Source organism: Emydura macquarii, unplaced genomic scaffold (genome assembly GCF_026122565.2).
Source record: "Emydura macquarii macquarii isolate MOO-44397 ecotype Brisbane River unplaced genomic scaffold, CSIRO-AGI_Emac_v2 contig_2636, whole genome shotgun sequence".
Taxonomy (NCBI): domain Eukaryota; kingdom Metazoa; phylum Chordata; order Testudines; family Chelidae; genus Emydura; species Emydura macquarii.
The window spans coordinates 33,964,068-33,980,459 of NW_027132773.1; the positions used below are offsets into that span (position 1 = coordinate 33,964,068).

At 42.1% G+C, this 16,392-nt stretch overlaps 1 protein-coding gene and 1 long non-coding RNA gene across 3 annotated transcripts in view; one reads left to right on the forward strand and one right to left on the reverse strand.

Annotated features, from left to right (window-relative positions):
* The window catches only part of GRAMD4 (GRAM domain containing 4), a 147,626-nt gene extending 147,144 nt beyond the window's left edge, over nucleotides 1–482 (reverse strand). For both annotated transcript variants that reach the window (XM_067564398.1, XM_067564397.1), the window contains exon 1: nucleotides 285–482. In XM_067564398.1, the coding sequence (XP_067420499.1) occupies nucleotides 285–313 (29 nt within the window). In that variant the 5' untranslated portion in view covers nucleotides 314–482. The remainder of the gene's footprint in view (nucleotides 1–284) is intronic.
* Nucleotides 483–558: 76 nt separating this feature from the next.
* On the forward strand, nucleotides 559–7,433 carry LOC137163704 (uncharacterized). The gene is made up of 4 exons (XR_010922799.1): nucleotides 559–1,235; nucleotides 4,183–4,320; nucleotides 6,052–6,210; nucleotides 6,805–7,433. It is a non-coding gene; the product is annotated as an uncharacterized lncRNA (long non-coding RNA).
* The last annotated feature ends 8,959 nt before the right edge of the window (nucleotides 7,434–16,392 follow it).

Sequence of the window (16,392 nt, forward strand, 5' to 3'; positions counted from 1 at the left end):
CAAAAGGCAGCCGAGGCAATGGCCCCACTGACGGGAAGGCAGCAGCTCCCTGCCCCTTGGACTGGATATTGGGGGCGCAGAGTGGGTGTCTCCTTACCGCCAGGAGAGAGCAGGGGAGCCGCTACACTGGAGAGGAAGGGGGCGGGAGCTCCTTGGATCTGAAGAAAAGGGAGTGATTCCCTCAAAGGAGAGAGAGGGTCACCCACGGGGCTGGGCTCCGCCATCCCTCCCCGCGGCCGGGGGGAGGGGACAGCGGGGCGGGCGGGCGCTGCGGACTGACTCACCCTGCCCGGCACTCGGCGCACACTCTCATTCACGCAGCCGACGCGGCTCTGCCCGGCTCCCCCCGTCCCCGCCGTGCCCAGGGGACGCCCGGCTCCGAAGGACCCCGCTGCCGGGCCGGGCCGGGCGGGCCGCTGCTCAACCCCGCACGCAGCCGCTGCCCGCCCGCGGGTGGACGCGCTGCCAGTCTGCCTGCCTGCCTGCCTGCCTGCCTCCCTCCCTCCGCCGGGCCCGGGCTGCTGCTGCTGCCGCCGCCGCTGAGCGCCAGCGCCAGTCCGCCTCCCTCCTGCCGTGCAGCCCTGCGCAGCCGCGCCCCGCCGCCGCGTCAGCGCTCTGAGGGGCGGGCTCCGAGCGCGGGAGGGGCGACGCTGCGGCGGCGGTCCAGCCGGCTCCGCCTCGGGCTGCTGCGCGGCCGCTGCTCACGCTACCTGAGGCGGAGGCAGAGCTGGGTGCCGCTCCCCTGCGGTGCCCGGCAGCAGGGTCGTGGGGCGGGGCGGTGGGAACCTGGCCCCGCCCCGTGCACCTGCCGCTGCGCGGAGCCTGCCGGGGATTGCCTGCGGGCGAGTCTCGCCGGGCGGGCGCGCTGCCCCCCGCTGGCCGGGCTGCCATCTGCCAGGTGCCCGGCTCTCTGCTGCAGCGGCGCAGCCATGTCATGTCATCTCATCTCATCTCATGCACACGACGAGCCATTTCTATTAGGCGGGCACCCAGAAGCCGCCTGCAAAGTCCGGAGGCCGCGTTGCGCTCGTGGCTTCCCCCAGCCCTGTCCTGCGGCTCGGATGGACCCCGCCGCCCCGCATGGGCTTCGCTTCACGCGCGTGAAGAGTCCCCTCCCCCTGGCCGTCAGCTGGGCTCCCCACAGCCTGAACGTTCAGGACCCGCTGTGTAAGGCTGGAGGTCCCTGCCCACGGGGCCCCACAGTCTAAGGCTCTGACCCTGCAGACATGGCTCGGGTGAGTGGTCCCATTGCGATCCGGGGTGCTATTCATCTTAGTGAATTACTCACGTGCATAACTGTTCGGAGGATTAGACCCTCAGTAGACCAGGACATAAAGAGGGTGGGAGGAAAGTCATTCAAATACACACATTTAATGAATACCTTATACATACTGTACTGTAGTTATTTAGTAAACACTGCATATCTTTGTTATATATTATATATAATTTATCATGCATTATTTGCTGCATATTGTCCTGAATATTATTTTTTTTTGTACATGGTAGAATATATAGACAGTTCTATTACTTAAGGACCTATTATATGGCATTCCTTGTACATTCAAAAGCTTCTTTTGACTTTCCTTACCCAAGGAATACATAATTGGGCACTTTCTTGTGCAATTTAAACAATATGTCATACATGCTTTGTGATATATTGATATACCTCATTCTGTATCTCTAGTAGAATGGAGACAGGATTTAGCTTCTTATGTGTTGTATCCTTCGGACTCCTGCAGAGAATGATACTGACTTTTATATTTTTGCACTCTCCTTTGAAGGTGGTTGTTGGGTGTTTTGTTTGTTTTTTTGTTCACATGGTGGTGATTCATTGCTTGCTCCTTGTCCTTCAGCATTATTGTCTTTCACGTCATCTTGTGCCCTTTTGCTCACATGAAGTTTTTTACTCTATTTTTACATGATCAAGAATTTATGAATCAAAAGGTGGGAGAGTCAATCTGTTCAACGGCTGAGTCAGCTGGTAGAAAATCAAACCAAGGAGTTTGAGCAATTGCATATCAGGTTTACAGATATGGTCTCATTCATCCCCCATATGCTGCTCCTGTTACTACTAATAAAGTTCTGGTTTCTCAAACTGGTGCTACTTGAGAATCTTGCTGGGTCTTCCTGAGTTTTACTCCATTTCCCAGTATCCGTTCTATTACAGCCTGTTCTTTTCCTGATTTTTTTAATATTTCACTGAACATATGCTAATTACAATAAGGATTTGTTAACATGAATGCACTTCCTACACCCTCTTTTGTTCATAGTATTTGCCATGCAAGGCAACAAGAGTTTATTTACCCAGTAGCAATTTAATTTTTCCTTACATATTGGTAAGGTGTTTTGGATTTTTTTTAGTTGTTTAACTTTTCTCTAAATTCCATCCATTTGTTTCTTAATCCTCTCGTAAACTGTATTGCAATGGTGTAGTGGTTATTTTGGAGAAGCAGGAACTATAAACTCAGGTTTTATTTTAATAGCGCCCAGGAACACAAGGAACAAAGGCTGATTTAGCTGTAATGAGGCCCAGAGGCACATTCCTGATATGTAACTATAGCCAATTATTGGCACTGCAGCAGATTTGGACTCTTAATAGGGAAGAAAGAGGAAGAAGAAAGGAGGGCAGTATGAAACCATGTTGAAGCCAACAGAACAGTCGTTCATCTTCTTCCCTTTGGTCTCTTCTTTTATGTCCTATTTGAGGTCAGGAGATTATTCTCCATCTTTTTTTAATCTTCTGCACTTTCTGATGCTGGAATCATCTCTCCTTGAAGCAGCAGTGCCTCCTCTCTGTGACTGTCAAAAGTGCTGTTCTGGCAGAAGACCTTCTCTCCAGCCCATTGTCTCTTCTGTTTCCTCCGCTCCTCATCCCATCTCCTCTCTCCTGCTTTTCATCCATTGTTTCTCTCTTCTTCCATCCCGCCTAATAGTAGATCTGTCACCGCAGACTCCCCCTTCTTTCCACTTTTGCCCTCTCGTGCTTGCTCCCTCATTCTCTAGTCCCTACTATGTCCTGCCCTTCTGTCTTTTCTCCCTCTATCCCTCTCTGCTTTTGCATTCCCCTTTGCTTTCTACTGTCATTCATCCCACTTCACATGCCAGTTTTTCTCTTTTTGCTCCTAATTCCATGTTCCTCTTTGCCACTCTTTCCCCTTCATTCTGTTCATCCTTTGGTCTCTGGCCCTTCTCCACCCCACACCATCCTTTCTCCAGTTTACACACCCACTCTAATCCACTCCAGATCTTTCATTTCTTAGCTGTCACATGGGCTAACTCAGACTGCTAGTGCAGTCCTATAATATCTCCTGATCCACACTTTGTCAGATTCTCAAGTACTCTGCTCCCTGCCCTCCCAAAAACACCTGTATCAGATAAAGGGAGGAGTTCTGGAGGATTCAGGCATGGACTTCTGAAAGCAGCATGTCAAGCCTACTGTATGAATGTAGGGAAGCAAGAAGACTTTCCTGCACCCCTCGAAAGTGCCAAAGGACTACTCAGGACCTACCACAGCCATAACTGTCAGCATTGTCTCTCAGCTTCTGATTGTCGTCTTTGTCTCTTTTGGGTTGAATTCTTTAAGACTTTAGATTAACGGTATACTGTCAACTTAAAAAATATCACACTTCTGATTGAACACTTTTAGCTACTATTGTTACAAATAACTCCTAAGAGTATTGGAATTGAAATAAATTAGAGGGGGACAGTAAGTTTCTCTCCCACCTGCCCCCAGTTTTATTTTGTACATTGAAAAGCACTTCTTGCATAGTTATTGTCAGTGTTTTCTCTCTTCAGTCAGTAAGTCTCAGAACCTGTAAAGAGCTCCATGTTGGTGTAAGGTCTGCCTCTACGGAAGTAATTGCAGACTGGGACTTTAGCTAGTGAGTTTCCGTGGTTTCTATATGGCAGCTGGGGAGGAAAAAAAAGCTTCAAGAAATAAAATGTGATTGTGGAACCACATGTATCATCAGGGGGACTGAGGGACAAGTGTGTGTTGCTGGAAAGCTACTTTAAATGCTTTATTTTAAATGAATAAGGCTTCCAGTTGACAGTGTCCTTTAACTCAGTGTGCACTAGTAATTTGACTGAGTGCTAAAGCCAAGTATTGGGTTTGGATCTTTAAATAAGAATTTTAATAAAAATTCTGATTAACAATTTATCTTCTCCTTTAAAAAAAAAAAGGCACATGAGCTGTTGGCTGGAGTCAAAACAGTTCCATCCCACAGTATCCACCTCCACTCTTTGGTGGTTTACCTGAGTCACAAAGAGAGTGGGGGGAATCTATGTGCCTCCTACAACAACTCAACATTTTCCTTTGTGGTGAGTGTTAATCATCATGCTTATGTCATTTCACAGACCCTCTCTAAAGTATGATCTGTCAGGAATGAATATTTATCTTCCTAAATATCTTTGACCCTACATGTAAAAAAGTTTATTTAAATCTATAACAAATGTGCAAGTGGTTCTTGTAATAAATATATTATTATGCTGCTATTATTTATCAAGCACTGACAGTTTGCTTAACCTTGTACAAACATAAAAGAAGGTACGGGCTCTACCACAAAGAGCTTAACATTGAAATGAGACATGATATTTCAGACATACGGTACATAATTTGAAAGGTCAGTCACAAAATGATGCAGAGGATCATCACCAAAAGACTTAGTGAAATAAGTGTGTGTTGAGGAGGGAAGTCATTTGGAGTAAACAGAAGGTGGTTCAAGTATAAGGGTTGCAGGGAAGAAGACATGAAGATGAGAGTGAGAGAAATATACAAAGGTGTCAGTAAGATGCAGGTTTAGGCAGAACATCCAGTAGGCATTGGGAGGGAGAGTAAGAGGAACTGAGTACCAAAATGTAGGAAGTTATGCAGAATCTTGAAAGTCAGGACAAGAATCTTGAATTTGACATGGAAGGTAAGAGGAAGCCAGGAAAAGGAAAAGGAAGGTTATTTTAGCAGCATTTTGTCACTCGAAGGGGATGAAATGAGATCCAGGGGGGCCGTAGAGGAAGAAGTTGCAGTAGTTGAAGCTATTTTGAACTTGAAATCTGTAACAAAAGTCTTAGCAGTAGGGGAAAGGAGAAATGTTATAAACATTTATTACTCTAAAACAAAGTTAGGCAAGAGAAGGGATGTGGATGAAGGTGGAGGAGGGGAAGTTCATATCATCATTAATGTTACAAGTTTGCCTGAAAGGAATGGAAAGTTACTACAAAGACAGAAAGGAGAGGAAGAACTCAGTTCCAAGCATGCAGAGTTTGAGAGGTGATAGGACATCCATGTGGAGATGCTGGAGAGGCTGTGGAAGATCTGAAATTTTAAACTCTGTGGAGCAGGGGCCATGTTTTCCTATACATTTATACAGCACTTAGCAGAAGAGTGCCATGTTATTGATTGAAATATATATAAGCATTAAAAGATGTCTTTACTACATATTAAAGATGCAGGAAGAAATGCAGCAGCCATCTAGTCTCCCCCTACTCCTCCAAAAAAACTGCATATATTCTGGCCTTCAGCTCAATGCTGATTATTATTCTCTTGTTATTAAATGAGCAATAATCAATGAGGGAGATAAGTCAGCATGAGGATAGAGATTTAGGTGTCATTAGTGTAGAGGTGGCAGCTGATACCAAGGCAGGAATGAGCTCACCCAGGAGTGAGTACAGAAAGAGAGAAGGAGGGGATGAATAACAGAACACTAGGAGACATCAGCAGAGAAAGGGAAGGGGGAAAGGCAATCATCAATGAATATGATGAAGGAGCAGATGGGGAGAGTATAGTCATGAAAACAAGTGGCAGAGGTGGGAGTGATCAACTGTCTCTAAAATGACAGTATGGACATAGTGTTGTCAAATACACAAAAGCAAGTTTCAGATGATAGAACTCAGCAGAGCTCCCTCTGCCTCAGTCAAGGACAGGTTGGTTGCTGTTGACTCACATATTAGAACTGCTGTTTATGAACTAAGAAGGTCCTAGTTTGAGCCTTGTAGTTTCTGGCAGAGTATGTAATAATTCTAAATTTGTACCCATTTACTTCTTTTCTTCTTCAGCCCAGAATGCCTGAGTTTAAATTTTACACTCTGAAGCAGGCGCCGTTTACAGTAATGACAAAGAAACCTTCACTTATTTCAGACCTTTTCATTAATAGAACACACACTGCTAATCTTTCATGAGTCGTCTGAAATGTAGAGATGATTGTATACTTTTGGGTAAGTTACTCATTTAAAAGAAATGTCATTCATTATTTATTACTGGTGTACAGGTACCAGGCATATCCTCTCCTCAAGTCTTCAAAGGGAACACCCTTTTATATCAATAAGAATTCTCTGCATAGAGTCTGACCATAGAATGAGAAGTTCATGGTATTTATTGCCAAATTGGTATCTTCTTTGATTGTGTTTGTACATGTCACGTGTATACACATGACATTGACAGTTTAAAAGTCTATGCTATGCTTTCCACGATACAGAGAACTGAACTCTCCATTACAACAATGCATTAGCTCTGTTGTGGGCACTACAATCATTGAAACTTCTGTAAGCAACCTTAGTGGCAGTAAAGGTATGATCATTGCCCATGTTCTTCCATCTGTGATGGCTTATGATTAAAATATGACCATGCATAATTAATTGTTGCTATCACTGTTATATAATTGCAATCTTATACGAAGTATGTCATGCAAGGTATCAATAGAAAAATTACAATCTATCAAATATGATTATCTTGTTTATATGCATGTATTATCTTTGTATCAGAAGTTATTAATATGACTTTATCTGTATTTCAAATGTGTTTGCTCCTAGGGTAACATCCACAAGGTAGTTTGTATATTGTCTTGCCAGCAGATTGTGAATGGACTATACAAGTTAATGGCACATTAAAGGATGCTTAGCTCGCACAGTAGACCATAGAAGGAGTTTGTCCCCATCTGGTGAGCCTTCTTGTGATGATTTTAGCCAGAATAAAGGTAATGGCTGCTCCTATGACTCAACAAAGCATACGAGGACATGTGATTTGTTCATGTGACCCTGGATTCCATCTTGGTCCTGTGATTTTCCACAAGTTAAGACTAAAAGTACCCACCTACATGGAAGAAAGTATATAAGGCCTTGGAGACATCTCCATTTTGTCTTCATTTCCTGCTTCATTTCTTTGTACTGAATTTCTAACAAGGAAGCTCTAAACAAGGACCGATGACCCCCAAGCTGTTTGGGTAATTTCCAGAGAGACTTTGCACATTTAGCAGTTTATTCCACCACTGCTGCAATCCTAATCCTAAAAGAACTTTTGCAACTCAGTTTAACATCTATACTATGAAAGTGACCTATGGATTTATTTTCATCTGTATGTATAATGAATCATTTAACCATTACTCTTTTTAAAAAAAATATATATATATTACTTTGGTTAATAAAAATTGGTTGTAAACATGTATTTGACTAAGATCTGAAATATTCATTGACCTGGTGTGTAACGTGTCCAGTCATTTGCAATTGGTAGAACTGTTTATATGATGGACAAGATTTTCATAAATCCCCATCATATTTGACTTGGCTGTCTGGATGGAAGCCAGAGAGCTGGATGCTTTTAAGGGAACTGTGTTGTTGGCTTCTGGATAACCAGTGAGGTAATGAGAAGCAGTTTGTTGCTGGCTTGGTGAATCTAATTTTTAGAAATAATCACCAGTATTGGGGGTTTGCCTGCCCCCTTCTTAGCTTAATTTGGACAAAAGTGCAATTTCGGTGTGCCTCCCTTAAAGAATAACGTCACAGTAACAGATAGCTGCGAATGGAGCCCTGAGTTTTATGCAAGTGTGAAATAAATTAAAAACAACCCATAAAATTAAACAAAAAAAACCTTACCCCACATCCGCAGCTCCTGTCCTATGGGTCTGGGCTTGGCTTCCTGCTCTGGGTGTTGTGATCTGGTGCACCGGGTCATAGCGTTGCTCAGATTTGGCTCAACTGCCCCTCCATCATGACAGGCCCAATCTGAGTAATTGGCGTTGTGACCCCATGTGTCAGGTCACAATGCCTGGAGTGGGGAGCCCAGCCCAGCCCCATGAGACAGAAGCCACCACTGTGGGGTGGGTTCATTTTGCAATGCCTCCAGGCCTCCCACACACATCCTCGAGGTCAGGATCAAACATCCCCCCCTCCCCCAGGCCTCCCACACAAACACCAAGTGTCAGGACCCAACATCCCTCCTCTCCGGGCCTCTGACAATAATACAAAATAAAACAACATTTAAAAGAATGTCATGGGCTTTAGCTATGAATCTCTACTACAGAAGGTTTTTAGATCTATGCATATTTTACGCAGTCCAACTGATGTGATCACAGTAAGTAGTTGGGGTGAGGCCAGAGCAGCATAAAAGGGTATTAAAAGCCTCAGTTTGGCTGGAGGAAGATTGCCCTGGCACTAACACTCTGGAAGACAGCCATAAGACTATCTTCCAAGGACCCCCTACCAAACCTTACCTAGGGCCAGAAGGGACATGTCAGGGATAGCACCACAACTCCTAGTGCTATGGAAATTCCCATAAGGCAGCATGAAGAGCCAGCTGAATCAGGCCCCCAGATGGCTTAAAGCTGCCTTAACCTCTTCTCCTTTTCCACATCTCCCCATCCCTCATGAGTTGCAAGTCATGACTGACTTAATATATTTTGGACAGATGCTTTTTTTCAGCACCAATGTAAAATACAACATGGGACTTCAGTAGTCCTTCCATTGTGAAAAGACTTAATAAATGGTTCACATAAAAGGCATAATAATAATAAGCTTAGGAGATTGTTACCTGTTATTTGTACTATTGGTAGCACTGAGAAACCGAGCCGCCATTGTACTAGGTGCTGTACAAACATGAGAGAGAGAGAGAGAGAGCTGGAGTATATTCTTTTAGTTTCCCAAATGACGGTTAGAAATATAGTATGATTTATAACAGCCTTGGTATTAATACTTTACTAGGTCTTTATGACTAGCCTTGGTATTAATACTTTACTTTACCACATCTATATTTCAGTTCTCCAATATTTAATGGCAATAGAACTGGGTATTATGTAATAAGTGAGAGAATAACTTGTTAATATGTATGATGTTGTAGATATTATTCAGGAAGCTAGTTGCCTATGAGTATAACATTCACATCCATTTTCATCCTGCAAATTGGCATCTCTGTGTCTTTGTAAATGCTAAAGAAAATTTGTACAGGCTTGGGCACTACTATATGGTTGCTGAGCTACTGAGATGCTTTTTTTTCTTTTTACACAAAGCTAGATGGCTATAGCTCTGTTTGAGGTCATCTCTTTAGAAGAGCTTGGGAGACTGTAAATCCTATCTGAAAATGCAGGACTCCTCTGCTAAATCACCCTACAGGCAGATGCTAAATCCTGCATTAAGATTCATGGTAATTACTGCTGACATGTTGACAGGTGAATCTAGTTAGCTCTAACTAGGCTATAAAAGGGTTAGGAGTCTCCCCTTGGATAAAGTGATCGAGGACAAAGGAGGGCGATCCCAGAAACAGTGAAACGTAGAGTGGCAGGATCTGTTGCAATGTTTTTAATTTACTAATAACACCAAACTGGGAGTGAGTTTGGACCGTAACTCAGGATCTGTGTGCTTTGTGAAGTACAGGTTAGGGACTCAGCCTATCCATTCTCCCCTTAATGTAAATTCATCTTTGTCATGCATGCTTCAGGACTGGCCTGGGTGGAGAGAGTTCTTCAGGTGTAATATAATACTATACATTTCAAAGCCCTGGATCTCTTCTAGGGAGAGCTAGCTGAGTGTTGATTTCAAGCTTCTGCTATGTACCATACTGGATGTACTGTATAAAACATTGGGTGTGTACTGATCTATAGAAAACATTAATTCTCCTTTTTTTTTTTTTTTTGCATGTATTAGCCTTATTAGTCAAGCTGTGCTGAACAGTGAGCTTCCAAAATAAATGATGTGTTCTTATTAACGTGTAGCTAAATGTAATTTTTAAAAGGGCTTTTTTAAAAATGCTTTTATTTATAATAGTAAAATCCTCAAAGAATACGGTGCCTGATTTTCAAAGGTGCTGAACATCCCAAACTCCAGCTGAAGTTAATGAGAGTCCAGCATCTCTGAAAATCAGGCCTCTGAGGCTCAATCCGGGTTAAACATTAATTGATTTCAATAGCCATCATAAAGACAACAGTATTTAGCCTACTAAGAATAGCTTTTCTTCTACCAACAGTGCTCTTTTCTATTATTCAAACATTTACTTCTCCCTGTATTATAAGTGGGGCTGAACTTTACTTTCCCTTATTTAAAAATACAAATTATACATCCTGTATGCAGTATCTCATGACACTCCAATTTCTTTGCTTGTGCATCAGCATCTATGATCACCATAGCCCTGAGAAGAGTTAACAGCCCTGGCAGAGAGAACAGGAAGCATTGTTTTTAGAGGCCTCACAAAAATAGCTATTTCTGGTATTTAAAACACACATGTTTTCCCCAAACAACAAATAAACACAGGTATAGGAAAACAAACACAAGTATAAGCACAGTCATGTGGTGGGGGAACCAAGCCCTCTGGCTATAATACATCATAACATTTGTTTCTGACATTGTTTCTTTTAAGGTTACATAGGATTTGTGAAACTATTATACAGGCGGGCAGCAACTGAGAAATCCTTAGTTGTTGCCAGCCTATGTAATATTTGTGTATATATAAATCCAGATCTGGTAGTTTTTGAATCTTCTCCTGCTCAAATATATCTGGTTAGAATCAAAAGGAATTGCATTCACGTATCCAAATGCAGAATTTAGCTGTCGGTGATAAAATGATCACTTTGTGAAAAATGCCATATTTCTCCCTACTAGATTTTTTTTTTTTTTTTTTAATTATGGTCTGTTAAGAAGAAGGCCTGGAAAGAGAAGGTGAGGGTTGGTATCTACAATCCCCATGATGCTCTGCAATTGCAGGAAATTAGTCATTTGGAGTAAGCTCATCTTGTCCTAATAAATGGTCCCTTCTCAGTGCTCCAGAAGAAAGCAAATATAACATCAATGCTACAGTCTCTAACAATAAATGCAAGTGAAAATAATTGCTTTTTATTTGGCATCCCCATAGGCATCACTGTGAAACATTTATACCCTGAGATGCCCTTGAGATCCAAGTAATCTAAAAGTGTCCATTTCTTTTCTAGAATTCCATTAATGCAAGTCCTAACCTATTAGGTTTAGAGAACTCCAAATGTTGAGTCCCTTTAAGAAAGAATACCATGTATCATAAACAGGAATGGATTGCAGTTTGCAGCAATACAGTGTTCCAATAATAGCCCTGTCACTTGATGGCAGTCTGGCCATTACTAAATTGCATTTTACAAATGTTTTGTCTATGCTTTTATAAATGTTTTTGAACAGATGAAAGAGCCCATTACAACAAGATTTTACTTTTTTTCCCTGGGAACGTATATCATTTGTACCCTTCTTCGTGTGTGGGAGATGATAACACAAAGAGTAGCAGCAAATTTCTATTTAAATTCCTTGACATGTAGGATTAAGGCCAGATTTGCTTGATTTTATTCTGCAAGAGGAAATTAAAGAAAGGAGAATTAATTGGACAGAACTAACAAAGCAATTCAGATGTAAAGAGCTGAGTAAGTGACAGTGTCCAAATGGCTTTTATTTACTCTAACAAGGACTGAAATAGCTTGTCAAAAGTTTAATAAATATCAGGAGCATTCAAACTCTAATAAAGTTTGAAGGCTAAGATCTCATTCTTTTCCCACACATGCTCATTTTTTTCCTATAAAAAACTCAGAAAAACAATGTAATAATTATGCCAATATAACTTGTCAGGTTCATTAATGTATTATGACTGGAGAGCAACTGGTGATTTAGAATGGGCTATGGAGCTGAACAGCTCAAGGTCACTAGTTTGAGTCTGGTCCAACCTGATAGGAATTGAAAAGCTGACAGCTGTTTGGCTCCATATGTGAAAGGTGCTGGGGCTCATAGTCCAAATGACCAAATCAACTCCCTTCCTACCACAGTTGATATTAGCTGGTACCTTGTTCAATCTAATCAGTGAGCCCAAGAATGGAAAGATCACAGACATTGAACCACCATCTCAGCCTTAGAGATGGGTCTCTCTAGGCAGAGCTCCAGACAGGATTTACGGGACCTGGGGAAGATGTAGACAGAGATATGATTTTTTGGCTTGACTCCCCGTCCTATTTTAGACCCCCACTGGTACCTATATACTATAGTAATTTGTGTTTTAAAATATAATAGATTTCTTCAGCTTGTTTTCTACCCCACTTTGCTTAACTCCTCACCAGGAAAACCAGAAGCATGTGAATGATTTTCTTCAGTTTACTGAAGCAAATGACAATTGGCACAGAGCTGGACATATCTGACACCTTTTACTGTATTGACCCTCTCCTGGTTGTCCTAGATGTGGTGGGTAGTAGCAGCCAGCCTGCTCTTTAGAACTGGTTGGGAAATGATTTTTACTCTGCAGAAGAGTTTGATGAGAACCTTAAAAAATCATTTTCATCAACAACAAAAATCACAAACCCAAAACTTTCAGCTGAAAAATTTCTCCTTGGTGCCTCATGGGAGTTACGTACCTGTTCCTAGGGCTGGGCTGGGCTCTCTAGGTGGACTACCTCTCCTATGATGCACCATGGTTTCCTCTTTTGATGAGTCGTTGCAGTGCACCATGGGAGTTCCTGGCTATGGTGTGTTATGGGAGATGTAGTCCAGCATGGGATCCCAGCCGGAAGAGGAATATGAGGGCATAAGGCACCTTAACAACAACTCCCAGGAGACCTAGTGGCAGCATTTCTAAATAATTTTTCAGTTTGTAGCTAAAGACTGAAAAGTTTTCAGGTATTTATCTTTTTGACTAAAATTGAACATGGAAACTAGACAGTTTTTGCAAAAAAAAATTGACTGTTTAGTCTATAACCCAAATTTTTCAAAACCTTTTTCAGTGGGAACTTTTCAGCTAGTCCTGATGCTGTGGCCTTTTGTATTATACTAGTATAGGCTGCAGTCACTCTTTGGTGTGCCTTGGGCAGCTGCTAAAGCCACTTATAGTGTCACTGGTAGCCCTTTCAGCCATTATTAGCATTATTAGCATTATTTAGTCAAAGGTCAGGGTCCCATTGTGCTAGGCACTGTACAGACAAATTACAAGGAAGACAGTCCCTGCCCTAGGGAATTGATAATTTAGAGTGTTTGACAAGACACATCAGAAAAATAGGGATGGGATAGGAACTGAAAAGATGAAGTAACAATAAAGCAAACAGAGTTTAGTCTAAAAGCAGATGTCTGAGCTATAAATGAGCCAAGAGTATCCCACCCACAATATCCAGGAGTGGGCTTAAGGAAGTTAATGGGGCAGTGTGTTGCCCATGCTATACGTGGCTGGTGGACAATCTGGCATCCTTCAGAAGCCCTGTGTTTACTTTTAAACTGGGGCAGAGGTGGGAATAAAGATTAATAAATATCTAAAGATTGTATTAAAAAGTTACGAAATGTGAAACATCCTGCGGAATCATGATTGTGAGATTTTTCTGTCAAGAAGCCAACCCAAGAAAAGGGACAAGGACACAGTTCTTTCTTTTGTTGGAAAAATGCCTTCCCCTTAAAAAGAAATATCCCAAGTTACCAAACAAGAAAGAAAAGTGGTTTGATGTTTTTTCCAGGCCACTCCTGAGAAAGAGGCCCACAAAAGGTGGGAAAAGAGCTGTGTAAGTAGCCACATCTCAGAGCTTCTAAACATTTTGAGAGTCAACGCAGAATTTTAAATGTCAAACCCTTGCATTCCATATGAACTTTATGAACATGTGTGAGACAGGTAGACCAGGTGTCAGCTGAGCAGTGACAAATTCATAGCTGGAAACGAGACCAGCTCCCTGGTGTGTTAATATTGTTCAAGTTAGGTGTTAGACTTTTCAGGATGTGTTTAGACTCTATAAAACACTTCTAAGTTGCTGTATGCATTAATCTTACTTGTACTGTCTGTATCCCATGCTATAAGGTAATATGAAAGTTTTGTTTTATAACTGTAAAAATGCCTGCTGTGAACTTGTGAATCGGCAGAGGCAGGCGGAGTGGTTCCCTCCCATCAAGGACTATCAAAACTAAGTAGGCCATTGTGAGACATCACAATACAAAGATTGGGTTGATGATGCTCTTACACCCATGAAGGTGCTATATGCAAGAAAGCTCATCCCATCATCTTGAGTTCTAGAAGAAGGAAATAAAGATAGCTGACATGAAAATTTTTCATCTTTCCTGTTTGAACTCTCAGAGGGTTGGTAAAAGCAGAGATCCCCACACTCAACCTGGCTTAGCCCTAAAAGACATTCAGTGTACAGATTACTACATCTCTGTCACCTTTTGGAACCACAGACAGTAACTCATTTGTGTACATATGTTGCCTGCTTTAATCTGTAAATAACCCTCTCATTTCTTTTTTCTAGTTATTAAATCCTTGGTTAGGTTACTATAGGATTGGCTACAAGCATTGTCTTTGGTGTGAAATCTAAGGTACAAATTGACATGGGATAAGTGACTGGTCTCTTGGGATTAGGAGCAATCTGAATATTTTGTGATCTCTGGTATAAGTGACCATTTATCTCTAAGTCCAGCTTGCTTGGGTGGCAAGATAAACAGGAGCACCCAAGGGGACTGTCCGGGCTCCATAGCAAATTAATATAGTGGTCAAGGAGTTCACATTTGTTACTGGGTTGGTGAAATCTAATTATAGTACATACCACCAGTTCAGGATGTCTGCCCTGGTTTTTGACATATGCCCTGCAATTGGCACTTATGGTCGTGAATTACTCCAGACAACATGCTAGACAAATTAAGAAAGAGGAGATGGTGGTAGGATTGGAGAAATAGTTCACTTTCCTCTGCATCAGTGGTTTCAGAAAAGTGCAGAGGCAACACTGTTTTATTCAGATACTCAAAACTGAATGCTTTGCTGTGTAAAGCCCCAGAGCCTGATTTGCCTGCTGAAGGGTATACTATGAATGACTCCCCATTGGCTTTAATGGGAGTTACTGTAATCTTGCAGTGTGTCCGGACCCTCCTTATCAATCTGGTAAGATGTATGTATGAACTTCCTCTTATACCTTCCCTTTAAAAGCAAGCAATCTGCGTTAATCAAGAGTTAAAAACAACATAGAATCTAGTTTCATGAAATGCTATCAAACAACAGCAACTTCTCACTCTTAAATAAATTAAAAGAAAACCACCAATAGCATTCAATCTGTTTTCCTACTTTTCTTTATTTCGTTGTGACAGGATGTTAGTTTTTGAGTACAGTTTACTGAACTTGTATTTTTCCCTGTCTAAATTTTTCCACGGACTTGGAGGTTCTGTGTGTATGTATATATAGTTTTTAAAAATTATATTTGTTTGTTTTTATGGAGAGTGTTGAGCTTCTGGCCCAGAGGTGATGTTCATTGGCATGGTTAGAGAGTTACATACATATTTCTTGTAGCTTGGCTTTTTCAAAGTGCTGTGTAGTAATAATGTATTCTATCTTGTCTGCTACGCAATGCAGTAATGGAGGGAAGCATAGGGCTCTCAGATCATACTCAGGCAAAATTCCCATTAATGTTAGTGGGAGTTTTGCCAGAGTAATGACTGAAGCATTGCTCCTTTAGTACTGAATTTTAGTCTCTGAATAAAAAGACATCATGCAGGGATGCCCCACAAGGTCAGAAGGTGGATTAAACCTTCTTGTCCCAAATTGCAGAGTAGTGGCAGAGCCATGACTGTGCTCCTGCTACCCCCACCCATCCTAAAGCAGAAGTATCCCCAGGTGGCATAGCTCCATGATGTGCAGGTTGGATACCCCTGTACTGACTCTCCCCATTCTGCCCTGCTCCTGCATAGAGGAATAACACTGGGTTCACTGTAATCAGCACCTTCCAAGGCCCTTATTTTGGCCAAAAGATTTGGCCCTTAGTGTCTACTGTAATGAGGAATTATAGTCACTAGGGTCTCTCATGCAAATGGGGCGCTGGAAGCTGAAAGTGGTCAAGCAAACCTGACATGGTCATGCAGGGTATCTGCTCCTCCAGAAAATACTGTCAACTTTTGATATACTGCGGTGCAATGTGGATGTCGTATTTCTAAGCAGAGCTTGGCCATGCTGTAAAGTGGTACGTAATTAGACAAGTCTGGCCCAACAGCCAAAATGTCTGAAGGGCCTGGAGTGAAAGGCCACACCTCATCCCTTCCCAAAAACAGTCATCAAATATGCACCTAAATTGATCGAGGGTTTGTTTTTCTGTACATATTTTTTCTATAGTTGTGTGTGTACCTACACATCTCTTCTTCTTCTTTCTTGTGTTTGCTCTCCATCTCTTTTAACATGCACCTTCA